This window comes from Vitis vinifera, chromosome 5 (assembly GCF_030704535.1).
Source record: "Vitis vinifera cultivar Pinot Noir 40024 chromosome 5, ASM3070453v1".
Lineage (NCBI taxonomy): Eukaryota > Viridiplantae > Streptophyta > Magnoliopsida > Vitales > Vitaceae > Vitis > Vitis vinifera.
In genome coordinates this window covers 5,345,076-5,362,978 of record NC_081809.1, presented here as the reverse complement: position 1 = coordinate 5,362,978, position 17,903 = coordinate 5,345,076, and the positions used below count along the sequence as shown (strand labels likewise).

Genomic DNA, 17,903 nt, shown 5'->3' with positions numbered 1-17,903 from the left:
AAAAATATTTTTAATATATATAGTATAAGATTATATGGTAATATATTGTATATTTTGTATATATTATATTTATTTATTTACTATATTTTTTATTTTAAATAGTATGATAAAATATTTTAATATACTTATAATTAATTGAATAAATTATTCTACTACAAAAGTATATCACTTACAACAATAATATATAGTCTAGTAAATAAAGAAAACATTCATATTCTATTTCAAATATATATGAAATATTATTTTATTCAAATTAATATTTATTATATTTTTGTAATATTTGTATTTTCCACAATGCCTTTTATTTGATTTTATTTTTTGTTATATTTTTAGGAAATAGTTTTTACATTTCCTTAAAATATTTGAAAAACATTGAATTGATATTTTCAAATTTTTTTTAACCTAGTTTCCAAAAAAAAATAAAAAAATAAAAAAATCATCCCAACATGTTTTCAACCATATTCTTTATTTCCTTTAAACATAAAATTACATAATAAACATGAAAGAACAGTAGGCTTGTACCCTTTGCATCACTCTTCATCTCTAACCCATCAACCTAAAGTAGCTTATAACATTAAGATGATAGAACACCTACTTCTGAATCCTTACATCATTATCGGTACATAGACAAGCTTTGATTTTTTTGAGTCATTTTGTATCTTTTTCTCAATCAAAGTAATTTTCATGTTGATCTCAATTTAACTAGATTTCAACCTACAATTGTGTTTGCAACGGAGACTCAAAATCTTTCAATGGTTTTTAACTCTTTCAATGGTTTTTAACTCTTTCAATAGTTTTTAGGATTACTCTCTAGCTTTTTTGTCCAATAAAATTTTCTTTATTGAACATTTGAATCTCTTATGCAATATTTCATTTGCTAGATTCTTCTCGAGCTCACCATCTATAGCTCACCCACTAGATTGAAGAGGTTAAGACAATAAAAGTATGTATTTAAATACTCATATTTACCATTTTTTTTCTTTTCAACTTTTCATTTCTTTAACTTTTGATCATCTCTTCACGCATCATGGTATTAGAAGGATTTTGCTCTTCATTGACAATGTTCATGGATATCTTTACTCTTCCGTTTAGCATTCTAACATCCAATTCAAAAATTACTTCATCATTGGTTTGGACTTTGCACGATGCATGTGAGTGAATTATTATATCGTTCCATTAAAATGATTTTATCTAAAAGAAAGAGCCAATTACCATATTGTTTCAGTAAAATAATTTGAATATTATTATTTTTCATTCTTCTAATTAATTTTTATATGTCTTCAACCCATCATAAGCCTACACTTCTCATTTCCAACCTATCACGTACACAATATATAGCAAGATAGATCATTAGACTTGCACCCTTTGCATCACTCTTTAACTCCAACCTATTATATTATGTACATAGTAATAACTTTGAGCTGCCTAAAATATTAGGCTTGTACTTTCTACATCACTACTCTTCATTTCCAACCCATCGACTTAAAGCAAGCTATAACATTAGGATGATACAACACCGCCTTTGCATCATTACCTTATTATCAGTACAAAGACAAGCTTTGATTTTTTTTTTTTTGAGTCATTTTGTATCTTTTTCTCAACCAAAGTAATTTTCATGTTGATCTCAAGTTAACAAGATTTTCACTTGGTATTTGCAAGTGATACTCAGAATCCTATAATGGTTTTTAGTTCCTTAAATAGTTTTTAGGATTATTCTTTATCTTTTTTTTCTAATAAAATTATTTATCAAACATTTGAATCTCTTATGCAATATTTCATTTGCTAGCTTTTTCTCGAGCTCACCATATACAACTCATCCACTAGAGTAAAGAGGTTGAGGTGATAAAGACTTATATTTAAATACGGTTATTTACCATTCTTTTTCTTCATCTTTTCAACTCTTCAATTCTTAAACTTTTCATCTTTTCTTGCATCATGGTATTAGAAGGTTTTTGTCCTTCATTAGTAATGTTCATCGATATCTTTACCAATCTATTTAGCATTTTAACATCCAATACAAATTGCTTCATCATTGATTTGGATTTTGCACGCTAAATGCACGTAAGTAAATTATTATATTGTTATATTAAAATCTATTAAAATGGTTTTATCTAAAAGAAAGAGTCAATTACCATGTTGTTCTATTAAAATAATTTAAATATTGTTATTTACCGTTTCTTTAATCAATTATTATATGTCCTTGAGAAAATAAGACTAATCTAAATAAGAAAAACATCTCAAAGGAATGATGAATTGAGTTTTTGAAAAACTTTTTCAAGCACAACAATTTTAAGTAAAATAAAGAACAAATGTAAAGAGATTGAGTTAGAGAGAGCAAACACAAATTTTATAATGGTTTGACACATTTTGCTTACGTCCACTCCCCTCAAGCTCTTAACTGAATGAATGTTCCACTATCTTTGAAGTTTCCAAAGTCTTTACATTTGGATTCCAACTCCAATGAACTCTTACATAATCCTTTAAGTATCTAGCAAGTTGAAGTTTTCTATTCACACAACCTCACTTAACTAACAATGAAAGAAACTCCCAACTTTGCTCAATGAAAGCTTAATTACACAAGAAGGCTAGGATGAATGACAAGGTCCACTAAATGGTATGTAATTGAAGAGTTAATGCACCAAATGAAAGAAATGAGAGCTTGGAATAAAGAATAGGTAGGTAGACAATTGATTGCAAGTGTTTTTTTGCTCATAAATGAAGTGAAACTCTCAATTTTTAAGTTTCTAACCTCGAGCACCAAAAATTCCAAAAAGTGGTCTTGATCGATCGAGCTCTAGTTTGATCGGTTGACTAGCTGTTAAACATTAAATGCACTGTAGGTGATTGTTGCACTTTTACCAACCTTGATTGAGAAAACATATCCCTTAACTAAGAAATGTCTCACCCTCAATAGAGAATGCATAGCTATTGGAAGATATAAAAGAATTTTGCATTTCTCAATCGCTATTCAATCGGGAAGACTAAACCGATCAAGCAGTTCCTAGATTAGTTGAGCCAATTGGCCAGTCCCTTAACCGATTAATCTATTTTGGCTCGAAAACCTATCTTTTTGTATTTCTTTCACTTCTAACACGTAGGTAAGATTTTTAAGTATATTAATATGTCATTTTTAAAACAGTTTGTCAAAGGTTCGTATGAGAAAACTCGAGTTTTAATGAAAATTTAACTTTAATGCATAAATTGAGTTTTTAAAGATGCATGACTTGGTATGAAAATCCTAAATGCACCTACGCATTCACCTTACAAATAAGTCCTAAACTTGAACGGTCTTCATATTTTCTTAAGTTTGCATCATTTGATTTCCTAATGAGTATTTTGTCATTCAAATTTGAATTTCTTAATTAAAACCTAAAACTTATCTTAATTTTAAACAATTAGTATACTAACCATGATTTGTTATCATCAAAATGTAACTAAGAGAACCCTTGGGCTAATAATCCTAAACTCAACATAGGCTTGCACTCTTCATCTCCAACCTATCCTGTACACAATATGTAGCAGCCTAGACCATTAGGCATGTACCTATTAGATGGTATTTTAGCTTAGTTATTTCATTATATCAATAAGGGCAAAATAGTCTTTTAGCTATTCTTGTTAATCTATATAAAACTTTTTATGTAATCTTTTTCTCAAGCCTTTAGTTAATGAAACCTTAATTTTTTTTTCCTTTTTTTTCTTTGTTTTTACAAATCTCACATGGTATCAGAGCAGTAATCAACATTGGCCCCTTGATAGAAGATTTCATGGAAGAATTGTGCATTCCATCCTAGATCATTAAGCTTGTACCCTCTACATCACTTTTCATCTTTAACCCATCGACCTAAAGCAGCTTAGAATATTAGGATGGTAGGAGTCTTTTCACTTTGTTAGATTATGGACTCTAGTTCATAGGAAGACTATATGCAACAAATAATAAGTCATGGACTCGAGCACTTAGTGTCTCATTATATATACAAAGGGTATTGAGTGTAGTTGACTCATTGTAGTGAGATGATGAGTTAATTTCAAAATAGGATATTGAAAAAGCCAGTACTATTCTATGGATCCCAATGGCTCTCGCTTGAGCTCGTATACTTTGATGACATAAGTTATGAGGGTTACCTTAGTTCTTTGTGTACTTGTGTGTATAAGGGTATTTTGATAATTGTATAAAGATATTTTGGTAATTGCACAAAGGTATTTTAGTAATTGCACAAGGTTACATAGAAATGAACTAATTGATTAATTGAAGTCATGTTAGGTTAATTAATCAATTGGAACCTTTTTTGGGGCTAGATTAAGCGGTTTAAGTCTAAGATAGACTCAAATCACTTAAGTCTAATAGAAACCTTATAAACACATCTTATGGATTAGGGTTCTAGTCTTCTTCCACCTTCATTCTCCTTGTATTTCAGAAAGAGAGTCAAACTCCATCTTCTAGACTTCCACCATTTGAGTACCAAGCTTTGAGGTTGAGTAATCGGGCGAAAGATCATAGGACTACGAGATCATATTCAACTTTTGAATAATTCTACGACAATCTTCACCACAAGGATTAGATCTAGGAACATCCAAATCTAGGTAAGTTCTTTATTATCATGTTCTAAATCCTAGAATTGTTTTTAAATGCATATTTTTTGTTGTGTCTTGGATCTAGATAACCTAGGGAGAATTGTATGCACCTAAGTTGATTATGGGATAAAGAACATACTAATTCAATGTTTTCTACATTTTAAAAATAATTCTCTCTATATTACTTGAATAAGGTTCAAATCTCTTAGGTCGTGGTTTGTTGGATATAATATATCTTATCACTTATCTCATCAACATGGTTAAACATAAGATAAAAAATAAATAACAGGATAACTTATTTTTTCTTATCACCAGCCTAACATGAAATAGGATAATTTTTTTATATCCTTTTTATATGTGATACGTTAATCTTAAGTTAATATATAAGATATGTATGTCCCTTGTATCATAAATTTATTTATTTTATTATTATTATATATATTTTTATATTACTTATTTTATAAAATAAAAATTTTGATTCAAAATTAATTTTGTGGTTAAAAAAAAGAACTAAAACAATACTTATAAAATATATTATAAAATAATACTAATATATTCATTATTTACTATACATATACATAAATTATTTTTATATATTGAATAATATAATAAAATTTTATTTATGATTTTTAAATATTTTAATCATGAATATTATTAAATATAAGAGAAATTTCATATAGCAAATATTGAAATGTAATACAATTTTTATTTTAAACAAATATTGATAATATCTATTCCATTTCTTCTTCTTCTTTTTATTTGTTTTGCAAACTAAATATAAAATTAACATAATATATATAATTGCATGTAAAAAATTTAGGATTTCATGTGTCCATTGAATATAATATCCAAGGTCTCATATCCAAAATGATATCTATTCTATTTCATTTTTATTTATTTATTTTGCAAACAAAATATAAACTTAACATAACATATCTAATTACATATACTAACTTAGAGTTTTATGTCCATTAGATAATATATCTAGGGTATCATATCTAAAATGATATTTTAAAGTATGTATTTCTTATCCAATGAATATAATATCTTAGGATGTATATTTTTGTCCCGATAGAATGACTTACCTTATCCAATTGCTAACCAAATATGACATAAGATCTACTATCCCTTCTCTTATCATGTCTACCCAATTAATGAAATATAACTTATCCCGTCAACCAAACCTATCCTTAGGTTCCATTTCATTAATTGAGTACAACATGAGATATGATAAGAGAAGAGATAATAGATCTTATCTTATATTTGGTTAGCAATCGGATAAGGTAAGTCATTCTATCATTTATTTTATCTTACACTCAACTAAACATATCTTATATTCAACCAAATATGAAATAAGATTCTACTACGATATATTATCCACTTATATATATATATTTGTTTTACATAATATTTTAATCCTAAGCAAAGATATAGGATATGCATATCCTACATATTATAATTTTTTTTATATTACTTATTTTACAAAATAAAAATTTTTGATTAAGAAATTAAATTTGTGGTTAAAAAGAACTTAAAATATATTATAAAATAATACATATATTATTATTGCTCAATACATATATCCTAATATATTAGCTTATCCTATCCATAAATCAAATCTAATCTTATAGTATAAAGATTAGTATATAATGAAACATACAGAAAACCATCTCGAAGAAAATGATAAGTTATTGCTATAACACTTAAATAAGTAACTTAACCTAACCTCAATTTTAGAAAATGACACCTCAATGGTGAAAGATAACTGCAGCATTGAAGTTCAAAAGCGAAAAGGACGAATGGATAAATGCTGCACTAAATTTCAAAAGCTAAAATAATAAATGGAAGAAAGTGGGGAGCATAGCTAGCTATTGCATTAAGGCACAAGGATGGCTTACAGTCTCTATTATCTGACTTCTTCTTCCTGGCCTTGGCAGCATCCCTACTCTCTAGCCTTGCTCTGCCCATAGAGAACAGTCACAATTGCCAGAGGAACAGTGCATATTTCTTAAAATTTGTGTATGAATTTTATGGCCCAGCATGACTTCTATAGTTCTATTGGTACTATAGTAACTATTTTCTGATACAAACATTATTAACATGATATGATCTATAGGGAAAGACCAGGAGTTTAAGACCAAAATAATATATTTGTAAAAAAAAATGATAAGAATAGTATCCATTTGAAAATATTTGTCAAAGTAGTCTTCTTTATCCACGTAAACATCCACATGGATTTTAAGTGTAAAGAACCACCGTTGGTGACTGTGGTTTTAGTACTTACAAAAATTTCCTTAAAACCACAGTTATAAACTGTGGTTTTACAATTTCTCTTAGAACCACAGTTACTAACTGCGGTTTTAAAAGAAGTTTCCTTAAAACCATAGTTACAAACTGTGGTTTTACAATTTCCCTTAAAACCACAGTTACTAACTGTGGTTTTACAATTATTTTTAATCCGTCCTCATTTTAATGGTGTTATAATTTTAATATTATTTTTAAAATATTTTTTTTATCAAAACAACCATAAAACCACAGTTAGTAACTGTGGTTTTACTAATGGTGTTGTAATTTTAATATTATTTTTAAAATAATTTTTATCAAAATAACTATAAAACCACAGTTAGTAACTGTGGTTTTACAATTATTTTCAATCCACATCTATTTTAATGATGTTGTAATTTTAATATTATTTTTAAAATATTTTTTTATCAAAATACCCATAAAACCACAGTTAGTAACTGTGGTTTTACAGTTATTTTCAATCCGCATATATTTTAATGGTGTTGTAATTTTAATATTATTTTTAAAATATTTTTTTATCAAAATTACAATTATGTTGTAATTTTCACAAATATTTTTAAGGGGACTCATGTATAAAAAAGTATGGGATTTTAGAACTTTGCTTTTCACAAATTTTTTTGTTACGATTGTTTTAAATATATATATATATATATATATATATATATATTTTATCTTTATTTTTTCATATTTTCCTTGAAAATTTGAGAAAATAATTTGGTCTACATGCATTCCCATAAAAATTTATATATTTATAGTAAATAAAATATTTATTTGTTTTACAAATATTTTCACATATGAACTAAAGAAAATTATTTATTCATATTATTTTTAAATTTTAAAATAACTAAAGAAATTGTTTATATTATTTTAAAATTTTATCTTTTCATATGAAAATTAATGCCAGTGATTATGATTTTAGGTTATTTATTATTAAGTATGATTTGAACTTATGTCTTGGTTAAAATGTATAATTTTTTAATTATATGAAAGAAAAATAGGTAATGGTTGTAATAATTTATTTAGTTAGAATTTCTTTCATTTAGACTTTAGGATGCATTTGAGTTTTATTTGTTTAAATTATCAAGGAAACATATGAATAACATAACATCACTAATTTGAATTACAACACCATTAGTAAAACCACAGTTACTAACTATGGTTTTATGATTGTTTTGATAAAAAAAATATTTTAAAAATAATATTAAAATTATAACACCATTAAAATGGGAACGAATTAAAAATAATTATAAAGTTAGGAAATTGTAAAACCACAGTTTGTAACTGTGGTTTTAAGGAAACTTCTTTTAAAACCGCAGTTAGCAACTGTGGTTCTAAGAGAAATTGTAAAACCACAGTTTGTAACTATGGTTTTAAGGAAATTTTTGTAAGTTCTAAAACCACAGTCACCAACGGTGGTTCTTTACACTTAAAATCCATGTGGATGCTTACGTGGATAAAGAAGACTACTTTGACAAATATTTTCAAATGGACACTATTCTTATCATTTTTTTTTACAAATATATTATTTTGGTCTTAAACTCAAAGACCAGGGTATGGAATGGCCAAATGGGAAAGTAACGGTGGATCAGGCGGTAGGTGAGAGTTTGGCCCCTATTTTATTGAGAATTTTGCTGGAATGTTAGGCAGAGGAAGGTTTGGAATTTTCTTGCAGACTATATCAATAAAGATCTGAAATGCTATAATGTAATTTGGACTTCTGGTCCAGGAGGGCAACACTGTAGCAAATGTTTAATAAAAAATCTTTCCAATGATAGTAGGAAACAAGGCTACTATGTTTACATTAAACATGATTCATGACAAGCCAATGTTTTTGAGGGAAGCTGCAGGGGAGCTTCAATTGTTTTTTCTTTCTTTTGAGACTTCAGCATTATACAAGCATGGGTAGATGACACAATGGATTTTGCCTTTGTTTTAAGCTTACCCAATAAGTAAAGGAGAAAAGACCCACTTTGAAATTCCATTCAGATTTGGCTGATGGTTTATACTGGTTAGCATATATTCTTTGATCAATCCCCCAAGAAACTCTTCAATGGGTGAAGATGCTGGAGTGGAATGCAACTCAACTCAACTCAACAGGGCCTTGCTTCAACAGTAGGAGAATGAGTATTCTCTGTAAGGCTTTTGAGTGAAGGTTTAAAGCCCAGCTGTATTAAGGATTTCATGCAATGTTCTTGAATTATCCTAGGTGAGACAACATAAAGGAAACATACATCGGTCTTTCGACTGTTTCATTGAGAATGTTTACATAAACATAACATTCATTTTGAATTGCATTTTAGCATGCCTTTTCATAACAAAGAAAAATTTCTTAACTTGGATGAAACAAAAGAGACTTCATTCAGTTCAGGTTATAACAGTAGCAATGTAGAAAGACAAGAGTAGTCTACTTTACTCATTTGTTTGGCCACCAAGAAAACTTTTCAAAGAAGAATAAGATAAACTTTTTAACTTCATTAGTGGATGGGGATTCTACTGGTACCAGTAATTCAATTTCAGGAAGCAAAAGTTGATGTATATGGCTGAGATGCTTTATGCTGATTTGCTTGAGCTTTTGTCATAGCCTGATTTATTCCCATACCACAAGTTAAGCTCCTTTGATACAGAACCCAAATTTTGTATTGGTAAACCTTCTTTGCAGGTGGATGGGTAGTGGAGCACTGAAATTGCAGAAAAATTCTTCAAGCTTCTCTCAATGGAATCATAGAATCTTGTCTATATTCAGGCTACAAAAATAACGAACAAGTATCTTAGAAAGATAGAATCAGGAGACAGTACAGGTCATGGGTTCTTGATGTCACATAAATTGATCATGTTTCCTTTAACTGATTTCCTTTTATGTGTATAAAATCGAATTGCTTATTTTAAATGAAATTTCAGGTTAGAAGAGAATAGTAGAATGAGATGTAGAAGGGGGAATCCTTAAAGAACACAGAACGTAATTGGTGTTTAGCACACCACATGGACTGAATAAAGATCTTAAGTTCTTTAAGGCATGGATTAATCTATTAAGACTTCAGTAGAACTATCACTTGCATTAAAACAATACATTTTCAATTGATGGAGCTTCAAACAGCATCATGGTAGTCTTAGTTGAATGTAAGAGTCTGTGGCCTTGGGATGATACCTCGTTGTGGTTACTAACCCAAGAGCAGCAGATTCTGAATGATGCAATGCAATACATTGGATTATGAGGATTTTGTTGGTCCAATTTGCCTATGCCTGAGATATTTTCTTCCCCTATTTCTAATTTTAGGAGAAAAAAAAAAGGGGGAAGATGGGGGGTCCTCCTCAGAAGGGATTTGGTAATATTAACTCTAAATAGGGTTTACCCAGAGGACAGGGTGTTATGATTGTGGTTGGAAGGGTGGGAAAGTCATCATGAAGAAAAAAGCTAAAATGAAGGAAGGTATCCATACCATTAACCTTAAATAGGTTTTACCCAGAGAACAAGGTATCATGATTGTGATTGAGAAGATGAGAAAATCATGTGAAGAGAAAAATGAAATCATTATTGCAAATGAAATTTCTTCATTGTGTTTGGAGTAGTATTTGAAGTTGAAGAACAACCATCCAGAAGGGGTTAATGAGGAGGTAAACATGGGATATCAAGACAAATTATGGTAAAAGCTAAAGGGAAAATTTCTTGAAATTCTACATGTATTTCACTTCCTACTATGGCTCATCATGATCATGGATTGGGGTTTGTTCTCTCTGGTAATGTTTGGAAACATAATGGAAGCTTTTGGTTTCGGCAAGGTCCAAAATCTGCCTTAATTCATACGCCAGAAGTCACAGTAGTACAAGTACAAAGGAGGGGGGTAGGGGAGTGAGGATGACAGGGCAACATGATTTTCAATGCTAGTACTAAGTGATATGCTGTGCTGTTTGTACGGTTGGCCTTACCTTTTTCTCTTGCTTTTGGGTGTTGAATTCTAACATGGGAAGTTTGGTATGTAAAGACCCTTTTAAAAGAGAGTAATAAAGGAATCTGTCTACGTGTGATTGCAGCACCCTTTCACGTCTTAATAGGCGGATCATGATGCAGACATCAGTTTCTAATAAAGAAAGTCACAATTAATCATTACTATATATAATTTCAGATGATAAAACTTGCAACGGCTTCTGAGTCACTCAAATGAGAATCTCTTTTCCCTCCTTTTCCATCCCCACCATCCACTTCCAAAAACTTCTTCAACTTCACTATATGTTAGTGATATAATTAAGATTCTGACTGATAAATTGTTCCCTTGTATGGGGTTATCATAAACTTAGGTATAGGGGCCATGAAACCTAAGTTGAAGCACCCAACCGTTGAGACGTCCTCAGCCATTCTCTACTGTTTTTAAACCACACCCAACTGTTGGGTAGCTGCCCTAAGAAACACGAGGAGAAAGTGGGAATTGAAGGAGACTCTGACTTTAACCCTCATGTGTAAAGTGGTACTACTCACAAGTTGATAAATGCTCTCAAAAACTTTTTATTAGCCAGTCTTTACTGACATATTGTAGTAAACTACAGGCATATGCAATTCTTTAATGGGTTACCTCTCTCCCACAAAGGCATCCAATGAAGATAAAGAGATTCTCCCTTGTTTTGGGAGATGATATTGGATTGTGGGGTGCCCTTGTTGACATTGAAGTTAGTGGGTAATTTACATGAAACTCATTTCAACCCAAGTGATCCCGCTTGGAGGGCTTCATATTGCTCAGTACAAATAATATTTCCCCTCACCTACAGTTCTCCAATCAATAAAGAGAGGCAGCCTGTTAATAAGTTTGCCGGTGTGGTGAAAACTTGGTTAAAGCTTCGTAGAGAACCTTGCAGGCTTCAAAAGTCTACAGCATCAACTGGAAGAGAAGTTGCCCTGTGAAGAGATTGTGGTAGCAAAGTCCCTGTAAAGAAACTCTTGGCAGTTACCATGTCCTCAGGGCTGCAGGATTCGCTCACTGGCTCACGATTATGGGGCCTTCGATATGCTAAATTGGCACATCCCCTTTCAGTATCAACAGGAAAAAATGAGTTAAAATGCTTCCCACAGGGAAAAGATTTCAAGGGAGGATCATTGTCCTCTCCCTCCAGTGGGGTTGAGAGTGAAGAAGGTGAAACCTTGTTATCTCTACTGTGTTCCATGCTATCTGAATTTGGGGTTAGACTCAGCCATTTTGGTTTGGCTCCTAACTGTTGATCTCTAAGCTCCCTCAGCTGCATTTGGTACTTTGCTTTCAGCCATCTCAATTCCTGCCTGATCTCATTCTCATAATCGTCCAGGGGAGCAAAAGAGTTCTTTGCATTGGATTCACTTTGGTTATCGATATTTATGACTCTCTCATCCTTTCCATAGATTGATTTGTCTAATGATTCATGCTCTTCATCAGATTGGATCTCCCTGGACCCCTCTGAACTTAATTCAGGTCCCTCTCGTTGAGCCCAAATATCAGCATACTGCATTCCATCAGATTGGCTAGAAACAACTGGGGCACCTTCTGTAACACATTGTTCAGACCCTTCAACTCGGTAAGTGATCTCTTCAAAGCGGCCATGCACAGCAGCACATCCCTGTCTTGAACATTGAAGAACTTGCAAATTTTTGGTGCCCGGGTTATTTGGTGACACGTAATCTAAAGGGGAACCGTTTGAAGCACAATGGTGACAGAAACTTGCATCATGGCCATAATTCTGGCTCTCCTCTATGCCAAGCCCCATCTTCCAACCCGGTACCAGGCTAGCAATCTCATCATCTATCATATCTGCTATCTTAGTCACATCTTGGTCGGTAATATCCAGCTCAGAAACCATTTCCATTGCAACACTCAGTGCCGTGTCAGTCTCCATATCAAAAGGGAAGTAAATGTTCCGAACCCGACCTGCACAGAGAATGTAGTGTGAAATTTGGTTGCTATGCTCATTTGACAATGCAAAATTCACATGGAACAAGAAACAGGATAGGACTCAAACCTTCTTTATCTGAAATTCTGAGCCTTAGAAAGATTCCATGATCATCTCTCTTTCTCCCTTCGATGGAGATATCAACATTTTCCAAATGCTCATCCTCTTGATAAGTGAAGAGATCAATTTCATTTCTTTCAAACTCAACTGGGTGGCAGTCTAAGCCATTCTCTGGTTCAAAGTCGGGATAGCCCGAATACTCGTTCCTCAAAGAGCTGTAACTATGATGAATGCCATAGTGAGGTAGTCTCGGGAGAGGGCCAACTTCACCCAAATCCCTCTGGTACTCTATTGGCCTCAAATCAGACCCATAGTCATCACTTTGGAGAAAAGGGTCCTTCAGAAGCTCCCTGGCAGAAAGCCTAAGAGTCACCGTGGCTAAGCATTTTTCGACAAATTGCCGCACCTCAGGATCCTTCACTTTGTAAAGGGCATCTGGTTTTTTACCCTGCATGACAAAGGAAACATATGTAAATGGGGAATCGTAGAGACAGAGTTAGATATGGGAAAGAGAAACTGAGGGGTTCCTACGGAGATAACTTTCTTGTAGATCTGAGCGGGGTGGGTGCATTCACTGTATGGATATTCAAAGGTAACCATTTCCAAGATGCACATTCCAAAAGAATAGATGTCAACTAATTCATTGTACTCCTCTTCATACACTTCTGGGGCCATGAACTCTGGTGTTCCTGAGAGGGAAAAAGTCGAGAAGGAAAAAAAAACGATCTATGAACTCACTCTGGATTTATTCGATTCTGTTTGTGTGGTGAAACACTTAGTACATCATGTCCACTTCATAAGAGTTGAAGGAATTTGAAGCACTACAAACTTACCAACACAGTGAGCTGCATGGGATTTCCGAAGAATTGCAGCCAGCCCCAGATCACCAATCTTGACTTCCCCTTGGTTGCCATTGACAAAAATGTTGTCACACTTGAGATCTCTGTGGATAACAGGGGGTTTATGGTTGTGGAGGTAGAGCAGCCCCCTTAAGATCTGTCTGCACCAATGCTTCACAGCTCTGATGTTAACTCTCCTGTGTTTTAGCCTATACCTACCACAAAATAAATGAAAATGAAAATTGCTCACAGAATTTACACAAATTCTCAACATGCCCAGATCAGAAAATCAAGAGAAATTGAACAAAAAAAAAAAAAGGCATTCATAATCATGGAACTTGTATGATACTTACTGTCTAAGAGTACCGGAGGTGAACATCTCTGTCACAAAATTAATGTTCCTGTTTGCAGGATCAACCCAGGAAGTGTAGAATTTCATGATGTTGTTGTGTTTCAAGGTCTTGAGCAGATGAATTTCACAGTACAGCCTCTCCAGCTCTTCAGGACTCTGCAGGAAATCATTAAGCTTCACCTGGTTCCAGGCTACTTCAATCCCTTCATACTCATCGAAGGCTCTGTATCTGCAAAAATCATTACAGGAAGAAAAAAAGACAACCCTTTAAATGGAGAGCTAGAGAATACCCATTCAAAAAAAGCCACAGAATTCCAAAAGAGAGGATTCTTCAAAAATTTGAGAAGGTTATGCAGAAAAGTCTCATACACTGTCTTGGAAGCTCCTTTGCCAAGAATTTCATTGTACTGCAAAATAGCAGCCCAAAAACAGTCAATAGAAAATGAAGAAAACAAAGCAACAAAGCCAAGGAAAACAAGAAGATTACCCTTCCATATCTACCGGTAGGATCAACTTCAACAAACTCAGAATAATCTGGTTCAAGCTCTGTAACGCAATTCATGCCTAAGTTTCTCTTATGAACTCCTCTTTATTTTTGAAGATTGAGATTGTCCCTCCTCTATATCTTTCCTCACTCACTTTTGCAGCATAACAAAAGAGAGAAATCAGTCACCCAAAACGAATAGAAAAATGAAGATTTGGTCTAGTAGAGGAGAAGAGGAGAAGAGAGAGGAAGAGAGACCTTGGAGAGTCCATCAAAAGGACAAGGCTTTTCCAAGTTCCAACTACTCATTGAAACAACAAGGCATAGATTTCTCAATTGTTACTTAGTAACCCCTACCCCACCTGACAAAAGCTGACAAAACACCACCCCCCCTCTCTCTCTCTCTCTCCTCTTTCTATCTCATCACGAGCTGTAAAACCAAACACCCGACACAGGCGCAGTTTCTATATTTCCATCTCTATCTCTCTTCCCAGGCATGCACCAGCTTGTAAGATAAAGACCAACCATATGTGCAGCGGCACAAGTGGGAGCGTGGGATTTTATCTTTTGGAAAGAGTATTTTTATTCACGAAAATTTCATGAATCCTTTTTTTTTCTGATTCGGAGAAAAATTTGTGGATCCCAATGCTCTGCTACTTTTCCTTTTCTTGCCTTTGGCGTTTTTCTTGGAGGTGGTGGCCTCACAAGAATCCATTAGTAACAGTGGATTAATTTGATTCACCTCCGAAAATAAAAAAGATTTACGAGATATTTGATAAAATTTTAAACATATGAAAATCACAAGGATTTAATCAAAACTTCCAAAAAAAAGGAATGAAATTAACCAAAATAATATTTGATGAGTCTGGGTTGGTCCGAAAAATTAAGTCAAAATATTTGGTGCATATTTCAGGAATATTGTAGAGATTTTGAATAAATTTGGATATGCCTAAATTTATGGTATATATATATATATATTTATAATTTTTTAATTGCCCTTCAAATTAATTGTGTCACCTCTTTTTTATATTTTTTTTTCCACTTCGCTTGAGGGACGAATATAAATTTTGTATTCCTCATATTTAAAATTGATTATTTTGTCCTTTTTAGACTTGGGCACATTAAATATGGAGATTTTTTTAAGTTATTTGTTAAATAGGTATTTTAATGAAATGGATAATTTAAGAAATTTTGAGTAGACTTGAAAATTATTTTCCAAACACGTACTATAACTTTTTTTTTTTAAAAAAAAAAGGAAAAAGTCAGTTTTTTAAGAACTTGTTCTAAAAATATGGTATTTTAAAAAAACATTTTTGAAAATTATTTTTTAATATTTTTAGTTATTTTTACTTATTTTAAAGATCTTGTATTAGGACTATGAGTGTACTAAACAATTTAGTTTTAATTATTTTCTAGCTTAGGAAAAACTTTAATGATTTAAAAGATTCAAGATTAATGTTTATTCAATCAGAAAATTATAGGTAATAAGTTTTAAAATGGTTGAGTAAAGACAAGTTAACTTTTTTTTTTTGTTAGGGTTGAATTGAAAGTTTTAGTTAACTTAAAGTGCATTTACTAGTAATTCTAGAAAATATTTCTGACTTTTTTTAATACTTAATGATAAAAAATTTTAAGTATTAAAAATGTTAGAAATATTTTTTAAAATTATTATCAAACGAGTTCTTAAAATATTTTAATTACTTGAAAATAATTTAAATTGAGAAGTTAAAAAGAAAAATCTTTTTAACTAATAAAAATAATTTAAAAAGGAATTTTAAATTAAGATTTAAAATTAATAATTTTTAATAGAAAAAAATTTCAAATCTTTTTAAAACTCTAAAGTATTTAATTTTTTTTTTAGTAAAATATGATATTTAAATCTAATCTAATTCCATTAAGTTTTGACCCAACCTAGTTTGATCTATTATTCCTAACCTCTCAAGAATGATTTGAAAATTAGATCAATTGTTGAAAGACCTACATTTCTTCAACAAGACTGAGTAGTATTCAGATGATAAGATTAGACTTATGGATATAAATCGAGTTGTAAGTATTTGAGAGTAAGTCTTTAGGGTAAAACAATTAGCTAAGTCTTATTATTATTGTTCCTTAATCCTTACAGGCTTATTTACCTTTTTTTTTTCTTTTTTTTTTTTAATATTTTGCTTATTTACTTTTTAAAATATTTTGGATATTCCATTAATCCTTGATGTCTTGTAGTTTAATTAGGCTAAAAACTTTACTTGTATTAGCTTATTAATTCTTAATCCTTATATTATAATTTTTAATTACACTCATTCTCCCCTTTGCCTGTTACTCCATTAGACCACATGTTACTCCATTGGACCACAGTTTTTTAGATTGTTTTAAAAAATAATGGTATAAAAATAAAACACAATTAAAAATAAAATATTATAGATGACATTTCAAAATAATATTTTAAAATATAAAAAATGGAAAGATTTCAAATTTCAAAATTAACTTTTACTTTGAAAATGTTACGTAAATAAATAATTTAATTCTTTTTTTGATATTTTCTCTTAGGAGGATATTTTATTTACCTCCCACTATATATTTTATTTTTATTTTCATTTTTATAAATGAAAAATAGGACAACCCAATTATTATTTTTTCTTCTATTCGTAATTAAATATAAATATAATTAAATATAATTTGATTACTTGAAATATTTGTATTAATTTCAATGCAATTTTGAAGATATATAATAAAAAATTAAAATGGAAATAAAAACAGACCAAAATTTGAAATCACCCAAAGCTTTAAACCTAGTTTGATAACGGTTTTTGAAAACAATTCTAGAAAACCATATTTGAGAATATTTTTAAAAAATTATTTTTTAATGTTTTATAAAATAAAACAAGAACTTGAAATATTTTTAATTTATTTTAAATATTTTTTAAATTTGTTTTAAAAATAATTTGTATATTTAATTATTTATTTTTAATCATTCTATATATTATGTAATTATTTTTTCAAATAATTTTTAGAAAACAATTAAAAACAAGTAAAATATGTTGTTGAAAAACAATAAATATTTTTTGCGTTTTTTTTTTTTTTGTTGGAAAAAACCTAAAATACTCTAGAATAGTTCCCAAAGAGGCTCACCATAAGCTCCCAAGGTCGCTTTCCCATTTAGACCTTGTACAGAGTAGAGAGACAAAGTTTGTGGCTCTTGTTCCTTGTTCTGTGTTCTTTGCTCCTCTTGATGGAAAATGGAACAAGGTAGAGCAAAAACAGAAAGAAATAAAAAAAAAATAAAAAAATTGGCAAATCACTTGTCAAGCTCCTCGGATCCTCGTGTTGGAGCATGAAAATATTGGACTTATTTGGAAATCCTTTTCCAAATAAAAAATTGTTTTTAATT

At 30.9% G+C, this 17,903-nt stretch overlaps 1 protein-coding gene across 2 annotated transcripts; it reads right to left on the bottom strand.

Annotated features, from left to right (window-relative positions):
• Window positions 1–11,350: 11,350 nt before the first annotated feature.
• Window positions 11,351–15,030, bottom strand: LOC100240750 (probable serine/threonine-protein kinase WNK9). 2 transcript variants are annotated; one of them, XM_059736856.1, is made up of 8 exons: window positions 14,777–15,030; window positions 14,522–14,672; window positions 14,404–14,441; window positions 14,036–14,263; window positions 13,677–13,897; window positions 13,375–13,532; window positions 12,853–13,291; window positions 11,351–12,761 (listed from the first exon to the last, which is right to left on the bottom strand). In XM_059736856.1, the coding sequence occupies exons 2-8, from the start codon at window positions 14,594–14,596 to the stop codon at window positions 11,725–11,727; spliced, it is 2,196 nt and encodes a 731-aa protein (XP_059592839.1). In that variant the 5' UTR covers window positions 14,597–14,672; window positions 14,777–15,030; the 3' UTR covers window positions 11,351–11,724. The 2 variants fall into 2 exon arrangements, with proteins under 2 accessions (XP_059592839.1, XP_010649893.1); XM_010651591.3 differs by having other exon boundaries at window positions 14,522–15,030.
• Between the last annotated feature and the right edge of the window lie 2,873 nt (window positions 15,031–17,903).

What these genes read in the sequence shown, in the direction of transcription:
- LOC100240750 (XM_010651591.3), bottom strand. Translation starts at nt 14,596, where the DNA reads ATGAATTGCGTTACAGAGCTTGAACCAGATTATTCTGAGTTTGTTGAA. An exon ending in AAAGGAGCTTCCAAGACAGT is followed by an intron (nt 14,264 to 14,403) that starts GTATGAGACTTT and finishes TGATTTTTGCAG; the next exon opens with ATACAGAGCCTTCGATGAGT. An exon ending in CAGAATTTCAGATAAAGAAG is followed by an intron (nt 12,762 to 12,852) that starts GTTTGAGTCCTA and finishes TTCTCTGTGCAG; the next exon opens with GTCGGGTTCGGAACATTTAC.